Source organism: Frieseomelitta varia, unplaced genomic scaffold (genome assembly GCF_011392965.1).
Source record: "Frieseomelitta varia isolate USP_RPSP 00005682 unplaced genomic scaffold, Fvar_1.2 scaffold_920, whole genome shotgun sequence".
In the NCBI taxonomy this organism is placed as follows: Eukaryota; Metazoa; Arthropoda; class Insecta; order Hymenoptera; family Apidae; genus Frieseomelitta; species Frieseomelitta varia.
The window spans coordinates 379,675-397,579 of record NW_025110724.1 but is presented as its reverse complement, the minus strand read 5'-3'; the positions used below and the strand labels follow the sequence as shown (position 1 = coordinate 397,579).

The 17,905-nt window shown below is 34.3% G+C and overlaps 2 protein-coding genes across 8 annotated transcripts; both read right to left on the bottom strand.

Moving 5' to 3' along the window:
- Positions 1-13,294: 13,294 nt before the first annotated feature.
- Positions 13,295-14,853, bottom strand: LOC122537591 (coatomer subunit zeta-1). 4 transcript variants are annotated; one of them, XM_043670865.1, is made up of 6 exons: positions 14,730-14,800; positions 14,533-14,642; positions 14,046-14,291; positions 13,831-13,964; positions 13,674-13,764; positions 13,295-13,441 (listed from the first exon to the last, which is right to left on the bottom strand). In XM_043670865.1, the coding sequence occupies exons 2-6, from the start codon at positions 14,617-14,619 to the stop codon at positions 13,394-13,396; spliced, it is 606 nt and encodes a 201-aa protein (XP_043526800.1). In that variant the 5' UTR covers positions 14,620-14,642; positions 14,730-14,800; the 3' UTR covers positions 13,295-13,393. The 4 variants fall into 4 exon arrangements, with proteins under 4 accessions (XP_043526800.1, XP_043526801.1, XP_043526799.1 ...); XM_043670866.1 differs by lacking the exon at positions 14,533-14,642 and having other exon boundaries at positions 14,730-14,853; XM_043670864.1 differs by having other exon boundaries at positions 14,533-14,741.
- A 261-nt stretch (positions 14,854-15,114) lies between these two features.
- LOC122537590 (sulfide:quinone oxidoreductase, mitochondrial) lies at positions 15,115-17,497 on the bottom strand. 4 transcript variants are annotated; one of them, XM_043670861.1, is made up of 9 exons: positions 17,285-17,497; positions 16,985-17,100; positions 16,768-16,870; positions 16,459-16,683; positions 16,184-16,384; positions 15,902-16,111; positions 15,638-15,824; positions 15,318-15,564; positions 15,115-15,233 (listed from the first exon to the last, which is right to left on the bottom strand). In XM_043670861.1, exons 2-9 carry the CDS (start codon positions 17,095-17,097, stop codon positions 15,167-15,169), a joined length of 1,353 nt encoding a protein of 450 aa, XP_043526796.1. In that variant the 5' UTR covers positions 17,098-17,100; positions 17,285-17,497; the 3' UTR covers positions 15,115-15,166. The 4 variants fall into 4 exon arrangements, with proteins under 4 accessions (XP_043526796.1, XP_043526797.1, XP_043526795.1 ...); XM_043670862.1 differs by having other exon boundaries at positions 16,985-17,106; positions 17,293-17,497; XM_043670860.1 differs by having other exon boundaries at positions 16,985-17,098; positions 17,293-17,497.
- Between the last annotated feature and the right edge of the window lie 408 nt (positions 17,498-17,905).

Below are 17,905 nucleotides of genomic sequence, written 5' to 3'. Positions count from 1 at the left end.
CCTTCTTCCACTTTCCAGTGGATTCCTTCCAGGAACGACCGACGCGTTTAACAGAAAATATTCGAGCGGAATATTGGCTCTTTGGCGAAAATTTCGACGTCGATCTTTCGCTTTTTCTGTATATTTAAAAAAAAAAAAAAAAAAAAAAAAAAAGAAAAATGTGCAGAGGAGAATCGTTTAAAATTCAGCTCGGGGGAACAATTGGCTGTTGCGTTTAATTCCTCTACTCGCTGAAAAATAAATTAGATTTTACACGGTTGGGAACGCTCCATAAAGCTGCTTTGGAAATTTCTATCTCTGTCGTGAATATACCGGATCGCCCCCGATTTTCAAAGTACCCGCGTGTCGATCGCGTCGGGTATTGCTTTACGTTGAATTGCTGATATAAATTAGATTTCTCTCTTTTTTCTTTCTCTCTCTCTCTCTCTTCTTTTTCTCTTCTTATGGAGAGAGCCTCCATTCAGCTGTTCCTGTCTATAAAATTGATGGTCTTCAGCGAGATGACTCTTTTATCCTCTCTTTCAGCAACTAATGATGTGGGCTGAACGCAGCCCTATCTTGCAGACACGGGGAAATGATCGTCATCCATCAACATCGGGATCGATACCCTTCGACAAACCCTTCGATTCCTCTTATTCCAGAAGCTAACTCCCATTCAATTGAGGAAAGAAAAAAAATCCTGACGTCGAATGTACGAGTCTTTATTACTTGTGCAGACTTAAAAAAAAAAAAAAAGAAAAAGTAAATTGAAAAGTGAAATATTACTCGTTTTTTTATTTTTTAATAAAATATGGAGAATTTATTATCTGTCTTGAAAAAGAATTTACAACGTATCTTCGAGATCTGTCAGGTTATTCGTTCTTTCAATCGTTTCTCATTCGATCGCCAAGCGATTTACGAAAAAAAAAAAGTAATAAAAATGTTACATTATCATATATGAATTATATTACATTAATATAATAATAATATCAAATAATAATTATACAATTAATATAACATCATATATCATATAATATACATATGATATGCATTATAATATAATATAACACATATATACACACAATTATATAATATAATATAATATACACATGATATACACAATTATATAATATAATAAATGTACAATCATATGATATTACTTGTTATCATTATTATTTACGAACTTTCCCACTTGCAGCGAGCAAACGGCAGTTCAATTTCGGCAAACGAATTTCACCGGTCGGACCGAAATGAAAATTCCAACCAAAGAACGCTGCGATATCGTTCGTTTCGACGGCGAAAAGGGAGTTAGCAACGAGAACGTATCGAGCCGTTCCCGCGAGATGATTAAATCCCATGGACGAACGATGATCTCGATCGGGTTTAACAGCGTTTCGCCATAGCCAGGCTTGGTACTGCTTGTCATCCATTGGGTTACGGCAATTTGGCATCGCCGGCGAGCATAAAACTCGCAGCATATGCGAACGGTAGGCACCCCACGACGGTGCGCTGTTGTCACCATCGGTGGCCGTGTCCGTTTTGTCATTGGAATTTGATGATCCACCATCCCTCTTGGGGTCTGGCTACATAAATATTTGCCCCGGTAATCCACTTGCTCCTTCGACAGGGCGTGCGATCCCCTTTGTTCCAATTTTGGCATCACACCCTTTCGTTTTTATCGTCACACTCTCGTCAACGATCTGCTTTACGATCCGCTCTCCACGATTATAAAATAAAAATCTTCGGCCGTAAATGGCGTACGAAGTGGCCACCGGAGACACGATTCCATTTGATCTCGTAATTCCAGATTTCAGAATTCTCCGCGCTTGGTCTCTCCGACACTCACTTGTCCTTATCAGCGTATCACTCGAACGCGAAGCAATGACCACAATAGACAATAGTCGTCTCTCCGATAGCTTTGTGTTTTCCCCAATATTTTCCCGTTACGTTTCAGACTATTTTATTTTCGAATTGAGACCTAAACGGAGGAAAAAGAACAACAACGTGAAACACGCGGCAGACGATAAATCAGGGGTATAATTCTCTTATGGGAGTATGTAGCGACACGAATGCTATTAATCATACTCTCGATGACTGCGTATCGCGACAGACGAAGTCACTGCATTATACATGATCATCGCTTTAAATGGGATTAGATGGGGATTTACAGAATCTACCGGCATATGCCATCCTCTAATAATAGTTGTCATACTGCTACTACCGTGACGCAAGAGCATTCAAATAAAATGGGAAAATATTATTTTACACTGTATATCGCCATAAAATAATACCTATATTATTTATATAATAATATTTATATTTATATTTTATACTTAGTTTATTACCATAAAATAATATTTCCCTGCCTCATTCGATATCTTTACATTTTCAATCAATTTTTTTTAATTTCTACTTGCTTACTTGTTCAACACTTTTACTTTGCCCTATCTTATTTGAATATTCTTACTCCTATTTGAAGATATTAAAACAACGAACGCTAATGGATATGAGATTGACAAATCGATGGACGTAAATCGCTCTTAGGGGAACATCTACTTCTCTCTACATATGGTAACGATCCTGTTTATTACTTTGCGGGGATCTACTGCACTTGTCAAAAGGGTAATCCGTACCTGCTGTCACGCGGAGAACAAGGGTTGAGATATGATGGAATATTGTTAATGAAATTAACTAAACGTGAAATCGTCGATCCTGCGACTCGAATTTTATTCCCCGTGACGATTTCTCATCGTGAAAAGTTACTGTTAACGTGAATTTAATCGTGTAAAAATTATTTACAACACCTGAAAACGAAAGAAATAACCTAAGTACCTAACTAACCCAAGTTAATCCCTAATGTGTATATGTACAATAGTCACTGAATAATTTCATCGCGAGCGAGTAATAAATAGCTTTGTTTTCTAATTATTCTTTTTCCAGTCTAGCAATAAATTCATACAAAAAAATTTTTTTTAATTTTTTCGTATAAATTTTACGATTTGCTCCACCAAATATTTATGTACATATTATAAATTCTGTATTCTGTATTTTGTTGCATTTTCACGTCACTCGAACTTCTCACGAATGCATCAGTATCCGCAGTCTAGTAATAATTATCACGCTAATAAAGTATAATAATAAAAATTTACGCAGATCGCTGTCATCGTGTCGAGTCGATATAACAACAAGGCCAACGGGGGAAAAGCTTGGACGAAACGGATTTGCCGATTTTTTTTTTTTTTTTTTTGTTTCTCTCTTTTCCGAGAGAACAAATCCAAAAGTAGTGGAATTAATTTAGTCGCGAGACCGGTGCACGACCGATCCTCCACGTCAAAGTGCCGTCGTTATCAACGTCCTGTTCACCTCTCAGCTGACGTACCATAAATCGCGGATCGACGTGCCGCCGCAAAAAAATCGTCCCGGCGCGAGAGAGATCGCGGCCGTTCTCTCCTGCAATCTCCAGGAAAATGAACGCCATAAATAAGCACGGCCGGCCAATAATTCCGTCGCGATCGAGCAACAAGAGTTTTTCATCGGTGCAGGCAGAACGGGGTGGCGGACACGGATTAAAGTAGCGATGGGACCGACATTCTTTCCCTCTCCTCTACTCGTCTCGTCGTATTTTCTTTTTATAAAATCAAATACTGATCAATCAACGATATTAGCGAGTTTACTGATTTCACTGAAAGCGGTGAACGATTGATTAATGATTGATACTCTGTATTGTAAAGATATTCTATAATGATTGATACTCTGTATTCTACTCTATAATATAGAGTAATTGATACTCTATATCCTACTCTATAATACAGAGAAATTGATACTCTATTATATTCTACCTTATAATGATTGATACTCTATATTATACTTTATAATGATTAATACTCTATATTGTACTCTATAATGATTGATATTTTATATGATACTCTATAATGACTGATACTTCATATTCCACTTTACTCTACTCTATAGCGATTGATACCCTACATTCGACTTTACATTCTACTCTGTAGCGATTGATACCCTACATTCCACTTTACATTCTACTCTATAGCGATTAATACCCTACATTCCCCTTTACATTTTACTCTATAACGATTGATACTCTATATTCCACTTTACATTCTACTCTATAGCGATTGATACCCTACATTCCACTTTACATTATACTCTATAATGATTGATACCCTACATTCCACTTTACATTATACTCTATAATGATAGATACCCTACATTCTACTTTACATTCTACTCTATAACGATTGATACCCTACATTTCACTTTACATTCTACTCTGTAGCGATTGATACCCTACATTCCACTTTACATTATACTCTATAATGATTGATACCCTACATTCCCCTTTACATTTTACTCTATAACGATTGATACTCTATATTCCACTTTACATTCTACTCTATAGCGATTGATACCCTACATTCCACTTTACATTCTACTCTATAGCAATTGATACCCTACATTCCACTTTACATTCTACTCTATAGTGATTGATACCCTACATTCCACTTTACATTCTACTCTATAACGATTGATACTCTACATTTCATTTTACATTCTACTCTATAGCGATTGATACTCTACATTCCACTTTACATTCTACTCTATAGCAATTGATACCCTACATTCCACTTTACATTCTACTCTATAGTGATTGATACCCTACATTCCACTTTACATTCTACTCTATAACGATTGATACTCTACATTTCACTTTACATTCTACTCTGTAGCGATTGATACCCTACATTCCACTTTACAATCTATAGCGATTGATCCCTACATTCCACTTTACATTCTACTCTATAGCGATTGATACTCTACATTCCACTTTACATTCTACTCTGTAGCGATTGATACCCTACATTCCACTCTACATTCTACTCTATAGCGATTGATACCCTACATTCCACTTTACATTCTACTCTATAGCGATTGATACCCTACATTCCACTTTACATTCTACTCTGTAGCGATTGATACCTTACATTCCACTTTACATTCTACTCTGTAGCGATTGATACCCTACATTCCACTTTACATTCTACTCTATAGCGATTGATACCCTACATTCCACTTTACATTATACTCTATAACGATTGATACTCTATATTATAATAATATCAACGCTATAAAGATCAGTGACCAGTTAATGCCTGTTGAGAGACATGGAAAAACGCTAATATCTGTCATTAATGATTGTAAATTGTCAATCTTGGATGGTTGAAATTATTAATCAGCCTGGAAAGCATTAGCAGATTATTGTCACAATTGCATGGTTGAGATTATTAATCAGCGTGGAAAGCATTAGCAGATTATTGTCACAATTGGATGGTTGAGATTATTAATCAGCCTGCAAAGCATTAGCAGATTATTGTCACAATTCGAAAAATAATTCGAAACGATTAGAAGAGACAGTGGAAGGAGTAATTGCATAATTTTGAGAGATTAGGATATTTTGCGTTAGATAACGTCGTCAGTTCGCGGGAAACGGGAGAAAAGTCGGTAAATCGAACTCGCGAGTGTGTTGGTCCCATCGCTTGCAGCAAGGGTAAAAGCACGATTGTAGAGGAGGTGGAGGAGACGGTGTCCGATGGTAGGAGTGTAGTACGACGCGTTTTGTAATCAAATCTAAAATTCCCAGAGCGGAGGAACCCGATGAAAGAGTAACCAACGGACACAATCGAATCGGGCTACGAGCTTGTCACCTGACTTCAAATAAGCGACCACTGCCCTGCGCTCTCTCTTTCTCTCTCTCTCCCTCTCTCTCTCTGCGTGCAGTTATCTGCACACCTTTAGCCTTCCTTTCGCTACGACTCAACCTCAGATTTCCCCTGGGGCTAAAAAAAACAAGGGAGAAGAGGAAAAAAGAAAACGCCTAGCTCTCGCACCCCTTTACCGCCCCTTCCGAAAGAGTTAAAAACAACGCTCAGCTCCTACTAAATTTCGGGATTTTCGAGAGATCTGTCCATTTTCTATTACATATAAATATCTGGAAGAAGTGGGAGTTTTCAATATTGACTACAACGTTGAAAACGATCTCGCCAGAGATCGTGAGAGTCACGTATTTTTATTTTATCATAGGGAATTGTAAATTAATATACAAAAATTGTCTTTTTTTAGGGAGGATGCTACATACTACATAGAAAGATATCGTAAAATTTCTATCTTGTGCATTAACAAGACAACACAGTAGGTTAACAGGACAACACAGGACATTAATTTCTTGCTGCGCTGGAATGACGTGCGTCCAGACGAACGTTTTTGTCCTAAAATTGTAATATTTTCTCAGGTTTAAGCATAAGTATATTTAAGTATATTTAAACAAAATAATAAACTAAAATATAATAAATAAAATAAGAAAAATAATAAACAAAATAATAATAAGCAAAACAAATAATAAATTTATTACTTCTCAATCCAGTAGGGGCGTGGGGGTACCGGAAATTACGGATATCCAGACTGTTCTAGCGGATTCGGGCAGGTAGCCGGACGATTTCGGATCGAGTTGGAAAAAGTTCAAGAGGGATAGGATCAGAGGTGGGCATTATTCGAATAACATTTCGAATAAATTATTCGATATTTACGAATAACAATTTTATTCGAACAAAGCTTATTCGAACACATTGAAGGGCGGAGGAATGTTGATGGTGCAAGAATCCGCACACCCCTACAATCTAGTGATATCATATCGTGTTCAAAAAGAAAGCGTCGAATAATTGTATACGGGTCACTCGTTATGGTCCGCAATCAATTTCCAACGCAGTCAAGAAATTTTCTTACATGTTTTTGGCGGCGCTCCCATCAGTTCCCCCGAAACTGTGCAGGAAGTGCCTTTGTATAGCTGAACACACAAACAATAGAAACATATTCTGAGCTTCGAACTGCAACTTCAAACAACAACCGACGTTTATCATAATGTAGCTATATGAGAGAACAAATCCTTCGCGTACCGATTGGATTCTTTGATCAAAATTCGGATTTTGAAGTGGAAGATTTTGCAAGCACGTCGAATCGACGGAACGAGAACAAAGGATGCACTTCAATTAAACGTATAACAATTTACAACACTTGTATCACATTGACAATGAATATTACACGTATGTGACACACTGAATTTGTGTATTTTACACCACTAACTTTTCGCCAAGGCGCAGCATCTTAGACTGACTGACAGAGGTCATTTCATGTTGCCTTTAAAAAGATACTGTTCCTCGAAGGTAGTCTAGGAAGGGGTAGGCAGGTAGATATCTGAAAATTATGCGCCCCTTTTTTTCTATACTCTATGCTCTTTTTTCTATACTCTATGCTCTTTCCTGTGCTAGCACGAAAAGAATATGGAGAAATCAAGAGACAGCTCACAAAAGTCTTGCGATTTTTCTGATGCAGCAGATTTTTGATAAAAAAAAAATCTTTCAGTTTGAACATCTCGAGAATTCTTGGTTGAAAATTGAAATTTAATATTGGGAGAATGAAAAAGTGACATGTGAAAGAACAAAGAAGAAATCAGATATTACCTGAGAAGAAGTTTGTTTGAATATCTTTTTTTAATACAAATTATCTTTGTCGATATATAAACCAGGAAAAAAGAAATAGACCTGAAGTAAATGACACAACTGTAAAATAACCATTTTAATTAATTTTTTCTTACTTTTGTAATTAATGTAAAGTATCTTCTTCTTCTGGTGTTTCGTAATTGGTGGGATTTCCCACTTCGGGAACTGATTGTACGCCTAAAAATAATGAAAAAAAATTCATATAAAAATCGTGGTACAAGCGGGCAAAGTGTGATTTTACATTTGAAAATAAGTCAAAAAGAAACGAATAAGATTGCGCTTCGTTTTCGAGAAAAAACGAGTTTGAAAATTTATCAAGTGCCTCTGTGTAGCAAGACAATGTTCAGTTTATTTCTTTTAAAAACGAAACTGTTGAAATTAAAAAATTTTATTCTACGTTTTTCACTTGTTTTTGAACACAGAATACTATTCTATTAATTTCTCTTTTCTGTCGCGTCTAGAGTTAGTTAAATTCTTAAGGGGGTGTTTTAGTGCGTGTTTTTTTAACTTTGTTCGGAAATTTATACCTATTTCAACGACGTTTTAAAATTTTTTGGACAAAAAGAGTTAGTGGCACTGCATATTCCCAAACATAGTCGCTTTTAAGAAAAGGTCGTCTCACGGTGTCCACGATTCCGTCCATCCTGTTTGTCGAAAATAAAAAAACGTGAATGTCCCTTAATTAGTATGAATTTGGCTATAGCAGATAAACAAAAACAAAAGAAAAGAGTCGGTAATTAAAAAAGTGGCGATACTTTGAAGTTCGATTATCGATTTTTGCATGTTTTCGTTAAATTACTTCGGAAGCTTAAAAAAAATATAAAAAATAAAATTTTTTGAACTATAGTCACACATGTACTAAATAAATGCGTACTTACAATTTTGAGTCAGTTGGTCAAGTTCCAGAAAAATGCCTTTCAAGTTTTAGTATTGCGGTAACATAACGACGCTGGTCGTCGCATCCTTCAAACAACCACAACCTCGTGAATTTTAAGAGTTCACGTGTAAGGTTACACAGACTTATTTCTGAAACCATGTCCTTGAGAATATGCAAAAAAAAAAAAACGATTTTTTCAAAAATTCACATTAGGATACACTCTTAAGTAGAGTCTAGTTCTAGAATCTAGAAGACTGGTTCTAGAATCTAGAATCTCTAAGTAGAGTCTAGAGTCTAGAATTAATAAGTTTTCAAACTCTGTTTTCTTAAAAACAAAGCCATAAATAAAACAAATTTATTCTTCCTTTTTTGTTTGCTTTTCTTGGTCGGTGGTCCTCCACGAGTATAATATACAATATATAAAAAATATAAAATGTAACAAATCACGAAAATCTCTTGCAATGTTAACAGCACGACAACACGATGCGAAAAGAATAAATATCTCTCATACTCATCACTTAAAAAGCGGCGACGTTTTCCGAAAGCTTCCTAGAGCGACCTCTACTTCGAAGAATTTAGATCAACAACATCTATGTCCATTAAATCATTCTGTCGAGAATGTGTATTTAATGTAAACAATAGAATATTTAAAAATTATTAGTAATTTCATTATCTCCATAGAAATAATTACAGAAACTTATATATACTGCAATCATTATGTTAATTATTCACTCGTTATTTAACTCGTCATTTAACTTCCATTATTTGATCTTCGTTATTTGATATTTATCATTAGCAATTATATATTTTGTTACATTGATAATATTTTTATATAAACTACTAGAATTAATTACGGAGTATATTATTTATTTGTAGTATCGTGATATTAATTTATTTATCATCATAATTACTACAAAATTGGCGACCCCGACGTGATGAAAAAGAAGACATAATCACCACGAAATTAGTAACTTCAACGTTTAAAAAAAGAAAATTATGGCTACTTACAATGAAATTGGTAACTCCCGATATTTGAAAAAAAAAATTATCAATATTAACAAAATTGATGACCTCCATACTAATGATAAATATCAAATAACGAAGATTAAATAATGAAAGTTAAATAACGAATGAATAATTAACACGATGATTGCAGTATATATAAGTTTCTGTAAATATTTCCACGGTGACAATAAAATCACAAACAATTTTTAAATATTCTATTGTTCATACACATCTCGACGGTACGATTCAAAGGAACACAGATGATCAAAATTCCTCGAAGTAGAGGTCGCCTAGTGCAAGCAAATTTGTAATTTTTGGCGCGAAAATCTGAATAAATCCTCAAAATTAAATATTTCATGCACCATTTCAAATTTCACAGGAATGTGTTTCGCGCTCTCGAGGAACATACGTGCCATTAAACCAGACTTCCTATTCCCTAAATTAACAATTATCAATTGTTTCACAGCGTGCTGCATTGCACAAGACATGGCACGACCAATTTTCGAATAATTTACGCTCGTGAACTTTCACGCATCGAGAGCGAAACAAACGGTTCAAGCAAGTTTCTACGCTGAATCTAAATTTATTTCGTGCAATTTTGATATTGATAAAAAATTTGGAACACCGCACCGCTGTAATCCCGACGCTCGTCACGAGAATCGTCAATAATAACTAATTAAATGAACCGAAATTTCGCTTCGCAACTGCGTGCAAAATTTATTTCATTGTCCATTTTTTATTGTGCGATTCCAAAAGTATTCGGATTTGCTCTAGAGATCGAGTAGTTAATAAATATCGAATTGATTGGACGAAGTATCTCTGTCCTTGTCGCGCAGTAGTGCTCTCCTTGTCTCTCGCGTGGTTTATGTCTGTCCTTGTCGCGCGGTAGTGCTCTCCTTGTCTCTCGCGTGGTTATGTCTGTCCTTGTCGCGCGGTAGGGCTCTCCTTGTCTCTCGCGTGGTTTATGTCTGTCTTTGTCGCGCGTTAGTGCTTTCCTTGTCTTTCGCGTGGTTTATGTCTGTCCTTGTCGCGCGNGTAGTGCTCTCCTTGTCTCTCGCGTGGTTTATGTCTGTCCTTGTCGCGCGGTAGTGCTCTCCTTGTCTCTCGCGTGGTTTATGTCTGTCCTTGTCGCGCGGTAGTGCTCTCCTTGTCTCTCGCGTGGCTTATGTCTGTCCTTGTCGCGCGGTAGTGCTCTCCTTGTCTCTCGCGTAGTATGTATCTGTCCTTGTCGCACGCTACTGCGCTCCTTGTCTAACTAGAATTTCCAGCAAACGCCAACAGATGGCAGCAGTGTCCAGCTCGTAGAAAAGGAGAGCACCAACGTGAAACAAGGAGAGATATACTTCTCCGTCTAACCTATTGAATATTCATTAATTACACAATTTCTAGAACAAAATCGCACACTTTTGGAATTTTGGAATAAAGTCCAAACTACGAGCAATATTCACACGCAGTTTTAAATCGTAATTGTTGCTGAGATTATCGATTATTAACGATCGTTCCACGACAACACGTTGCCAAACAAGACTGTTGCGACGAACTTTCGCATAATTTGAATCGATCGATCATTAATTAATGATCTGTATGCGTGGGATATAAAGCGCAGGGTTTAAGAAAGCTTCTACAATTCCAAACAACGAGATTTAATCTTGCAATAGCTCGATAGTAATGAAAAATCGTAGACGTGTCTCGCGTAAGCCCAGACACTCGTCGACATAATCGTTGATAACTAATTAAATAAATAAAAAATCATGTCAAAAACGGTATGAGAATGTTGCTCGAGGCTCATTCTGTATTCCTTGATTCCAAAAGTGCATGAATTATTCCGGAAATTCAAGTAATTAGTGAAAATTCGATAGATTAGTAAGAGATATGTGTCTGTCCTTGTCGTAGAATAGTGCGCTCCTTCTCTGTTACGTGTATCTGTCCTTGTCGCACAGCATCGCGCTCCTTGTCTGACAGTAGTTGAGATACCTCCACGCATATTCTATGTTCCTGTTACATTTCCGACTTTCCAGCCCCAGTCCGATAGATGGCGGCACTTAATTACAGAAAAGGACAGCAACGTCACGCGACAAGGATACACGTATTTCTCTGTCTAATTCATCGAATATTTATTAATTACTCGATTTCTAGGTTGAAATCACTCGCTTTTGGAATCGTGGAAGAAAATCTACACTACAAGCAACATTCACATGTGGTTTTATATCGGAATTGTTGCTTAAATTACGAGTTATTAATTATTGTCGCACGATAACCCGTTACCACAGAGAACCGACGCGATGAATTTTCGCATAACTTGCATTAACAGACAATTAACTGTTAATGTTTGTGCTTTGAATGTAAAGAGCAGAGTCTAAGGAAGCTTCTACGATTCCAAACAACGAGATTTAATCTTGCAACAGCTCGATAGTAATGAAAAATCGTAGACGTGTCTCGCGTAAGCCCAGACACTCGTCGACATAATCGTTGATAAGTAATTAAATAAATAAAAAATCATGTCAAAAACGGTATGAGAATGTTGCTCGAGGTTCATTCTGTATTCTTTGATTCCAAAAGTGCATGAATTATTCCGGAAATTCAAGTAACTAGTGAAAATTCGATAGATTAGTGAGAGAGATGTGTCTGTCTTTGTCGTAGAATAGTGCCCTCCTTCTCTGTTACGTGTATCTGTCCTTGTCGCACAGCATCGCGCTCCTTGTCTGACAGTAGTTGAGATACCTCCACGCATATTCTATGTTCCTGTTACATTTCCGACTTTCCAGCCCCAGTCCGATAGATGGCGGCACTTAATTACAGAAAAGGACAGCAACGTCACGCGACAAGGATACACGTATTTCTCTGTCTAATTCATCGAATATTTATTAATTACTCGATTTCTAGGTTGAAATCACGCGCTTTTGGAATCGTGGAAGAAAATCTACACTACAAGCAACATTCACATGTGGTTTTATATCGGAATTGTTGCTTAAATTACGAGTTATTAATTATTGTCGCACGATAACCCGTTACCACAGAGAACCGACGCGATGAATTTTCGCATAACTTGCATTAACAGACAATTAACTGTTAATGTTTGTGCATTGAATGTAAAGAGCAGAGTCTAAGGAAGCTTCTACGATTCCAAACAACGAGATTTAATCTTGCAACAGCTCGATAGTAATGAAAAATCGTAGACGTGTCTCGCGTAAGCCCAGACACTCGTCGACATAATCGTTGATAAGTAATTAAATAAATAAAAAATCATGTCAAAAACGGTATAAGAATGTTGCTCGAGGTTCATTCTGTATTCTTTGATTCCAAAAGTGCATGAATTATTCCGGAAATTCAAGTAACTAGTGAAAATTCGATAGATTAGTGAGAGAGATGTGTCTGTCCTTGTCGTAGAATAGTGCGCTCCTTGTCTGTCACGCGGTATATGTTTGTCCTTGTCAGACAGTATCGCGCACCTTTTCTAACAGTGGCTGAGATACCTCCTTGCTCATTCTATGTTCCTATTACTTTTTCATGATTTTAGCCAAATCCTATAGATGGCAGCACTTAATCGCCGAGAAAAAGAACGCATTCTGTGTGACGAAGAAAGATGTATATCATGAAAAGGATAAGGCGAGCACTTATTATTGGACAAGGACAAGGGATAGACATATAGCTAACTTTAAAAAAAAACACAGTAATTTAAAAATATCTTTCTTTAATATAGACTAATATACAACATACAATACATGTATTAAACAAAGATATAATATTAAATATATTATATAATGTTAATTATTGTAAATCGTACAAATAAATGTTATAATTTTATACAAAACATGTGAATACCGTAAATTTCAAACCAAATGATACACTTACATAACTAAATGAAAAACTTGTTGTTCTTTTATATTTTAAAGTTACAGACTCATACAATTTTATTTAATGTTTTAAAATAATAATTTCAAGTATTCTTATATAAATCTTATTTTAATAAAGACCACTTGAGTTGTTCCTTTGCAGATTGCAGAACCTAGAACAAAAACAAAATATTTAATGACACAAATGAAAATCCTGTGAAAGGTTGTTGATAATTCTGCATTCTAGAATCACAAAAACTTACAATCAGAGACTATGCGAAGAATGTAGAATGATGCATGAACACAAAATAAAAAAATCGAAAATGTTTCTATGTGATAAATGGACATAAACTTTGCTATGCCATTAAATCAGTTAAATATTCTGTACTTAACATTAAATATTACCTGTGCAACAGTTTGTTCTCCAAGTGGAATATCGTCCGTTCTTAATGCAACCCTTTGAACAACGCTTGAAGCATCGGCATCCAGAATAATTCTAAAAAAATTTCAAATTATCCTGTTCTGTTGATATACGCATAATATTTAAACATTGTCTATTTACCCTCCATCACAGATTTCATCCATTGCTAACATAACTATATCCAAGCTGTCTAAAACAGCTTTTTTTTCAACATTTTTTCTTAAAATTTGGCTCACTGAATCGTATAAACAATTTAATACACTCATTAAAATTAACTGAAACAAAAGAACCAAACTATTAGAATGAAAAATATCTTTTGTTACTAAAATGAGTGAATATTTAAATTTTATACATACCTCATTTTCATGAGAGCTTCCCATAACATAAAAGAATAAATCTACGTTGCTTCTGTAAACACACGTCAAGCCATCCAGCATTATAATTTCTGCATTTGCTCTGTGCGTTTTGTTGAAAAGATTTTTTTCGAATGTTTTCTGTTCCTTTGATGTAGGAAATACATTTTTATCATAATATTTTGCTAATATTCTGTTACCATCATTGTCCAAAATAGCCATACCCTTGACTGTGTAGAGCGTTGGTTCCTATAAATACATACGTGCATATAAATATAAAAACTTATGTTAAATCACGATTCATTAAAAATTCTCTTTCGGATATGCACCCATACCACACTCAAATAAAATTGTGTTTAACAAACACACATGCTGCACTGAATTAAAAGAGGTTAGAGAACACTCCATTTTTCTTTTTTTTTTTTTTCAATAAACGAGAATAAATTGAAACAAATGAGGAAAGCAAACTTAAATTCAATAAAAATCATACACGTTTCTGAAATTCGCGATCCTGGTCACTCAGAAGCATTGAAGATTGGTTATGTTGCACGATTTTCGATGATCCAGCACGATTCATGATCACGATCGCACGAAACAATACTTATATCATGAATACATTAATAAGAAGCGCACTTTGCTACGAAATCTATATAAAAAAAAATTCAAAACGCGCATTTAAATACTTACCGATAACTGACCATCCATGTTTACGTCAAGCTTGACGTGTCACTGTCTATACAACTACGTGAATCATGCTGTTTTCCAGCCAATAATTAATTCAATTGCCCGGCAAATTGGAATAATTACAAAATGTCAATAAAAAAATTATCCTTACGTTACAATTATTTAATTTCAATTTCGTTTAACAATTGTACTTAAAAATATATTATTGCACACTGCATAATATTGCATAACATTGCATGTTATGTAGACGCATTATTTATAGTTTTTGTATATTTGTAAATTAAATAATAATTTGTATAATTGTATAAAATTTAATTATGTTACAAAATATACGATGCAATTTCACTTATTATTATATATTACTATTATATAAATATTTTTTAAATATTATATAATTTAGACATTTCAACCTAAACAATTTTAATTAACTGCAAATCGTTTCAAATTTCCTTCTTTTTTATCATACTCGAATATTTCCGGAAAAATTCAGGTCCATCCCATTTTCCACTATAAATTATAACAATGTTATGAAATTCTATATTCTTCCTGTACAGAAGTCATAGATTTATTTCAAATTTGTAATAGATTTACCGAGTCATTAAGGTCCAATATAAGAGTGGAAATACGTAGGTTTTAAGTATAAATGTGAAAAAATATTCTCGGCCTTGATTCACGGGGAATGTTTCCAATGGTTTCAAATTATAATCGAATTCTGCTAAAATGCATTTTCGATAACCAGTGACTAAAGGACAGGAAGAGTAACCATTGTAAGCCATAGTCATTGGTTTACCAGCCAAATCATCCATAATGTTCTTGTATAATACCTTTCCTTGAGCAGCTACAAAAAAATAAAATATTTAAAATAAAATTTCGTTCAATAGTTGGTAAAAAAAAAAAAAATTCTGTAATACCTATCGCTGCCATTGTTTTGGAGTTTGGTGCGCTAATACAATCTCCGATTCCGTATATGTTCGAATATTTTGTATGACGTAAAGTTTTGGGATCTACTGACAAAAATCCCACTTCGTTCGTTAATGAAGGATGTTTTTTCAAAACGTCAGGTGGTCCCATTGGTGGACATACGTGAAGCAATGAATACTGAATGTAAAAATATAAATCATGTACATATTCGATTGTATATGTACATATATTTTGTAAAAAAATAGAAAAGATACTTTTTCAACAAATGTTTCATTTGATCCATCTAATTTTTGAAACACAGCTTCTTCTTTAGCTGGATCTATTTTTATAAGATTAGTTTGAACATTTACAGTAATATTCCTTCGTTTGCAAACATCCCAAAGTGCATCAGCGTACTTTTTAACTCCAAATATAACTGGCAAAGCAGTGTTATACACAACTTTTACATTATTACGTACCTTTTGCTTTGGAAAGAATTGACATGGATATAATATATGTATCTTAAGATTTAAAAAGTGTTAGAATACAATATTTACATTTCGAAAATAATCTTCTGCGATATAAGCAATTTTTTGAGGTGCTCCAGGACACTTAACAGGACTGTTTGGGAAAGTAAATATTGCAGTACCACTTTTAGTTCTTGCAATTTTTGGAAATACATTTATAACAGTATCAGATCCATAAATGGAGCAAACACCTGACATATTATCTTTAAGACACTCTATTAGACCTGGTATCTGTATACGTATAAAACAAAACATTGATTTTTATTCGTTAATTAAAAGAGATAAAATAATTTGTCCAACCTCACTTTTTCCCAATACAGTTGCAATCCCATTGCAATGATCATGATTTCATATTGCACAGTATCTCCATTGCTCATCGTCACTTGATTTTGTGGTGGTTCAAAGCTCATTACATTTTCTTGAAACCATTTTGCATTCTTTGGTAAAGTATCTTTCATTAGCTTTTTCGATGCTTCAAAAGATCTTATGCCACCCCCAATCAAAGTAAACATTGGTTGATAATAATGCAACTAAAACATATTCTGTTTTATATATAATAAGATACTTTATTTAATTATAAAACTTGATACCTTTATTATCTAAAAGATATTTACCTCATTTGGTTCTACTATGATAACTTGGTCTTTAAATTTATCAGCAAATTTTGCAGCCATGCTGCAACCTCCAGTACCACCACCAACTACTAACACTTTACATCTAAAATATTTCCCATTAACATTAATATTCATATAATTGTGAGATTTTTAACAGATATAGACTTTTATATAGTATATAGTTTATATAGTTATAAGTATATATATATTTACTTACGAATGATGTATTTCTCTATATCCATTTTTGATTAATATCTGTCTTTTAAGAAATTCCAAATTACAGATATTTAAACAAGATACAGTGTGACGTAAGCTCCTGATATGATTCATTCTTGGAACCAACAGAAATAATCAGATTATGAGTATATTTATAAAAAGAAATAAAAATTTGTAAATTCTAAATCATTACATCATTTTGACTAATTAATTAAATTAATAAAATTGCAATTAATTGTCAAGTAATTAATAGTAATTAATGTAAACAACAGTCAAAAACATTTTTAAGAATATTTTTAAACAATATACCTGTTCCTGTTTTAACGTCAATCGAAGATAACGTAATTGTTGAAACGTGTAAAATAAGTTGTTTTTCGAATTCTTGAGTTATGTTTTTGAATTATGCGTTTTAACTAGAAATAACGGTTAAAATCCTTGAAGTCAGAGGTTCGCAAACTGGAGCACAGTAGTGTTCAGATTGTCACCACGTCGATACTGTGTAAATTTCAATCCTATCGAGTTTTATCGAAGTATCCAGAAGAATCGATCTTGACTTCGTGACGTCATAGATCTCATAGCAAAAAGAATCGATTCTTTTTCAATACAAATACTGATTCGATATTTTTATTAAAAAATCGATATATAATTGAAAAGATTTGATTAGATCTTTAAATTTGAATAAACTTACCTTAGCACAATTCTAATTTACGACTAAAAATCATACGACACTCCCTTTATATATATATATACAGTATATTATATAACAGTAGTTTTTATATATATATATATATAAACTACTGTTCACGAACCATATGTAAATGGCATTTATTCTGGATAAAAAAAAGAAAAAATGAAAAAATTAATGATCCATGCATAGGAAGGAGAAATAATAAAAATCACGTAGATAGTTGTTTTAGTCATT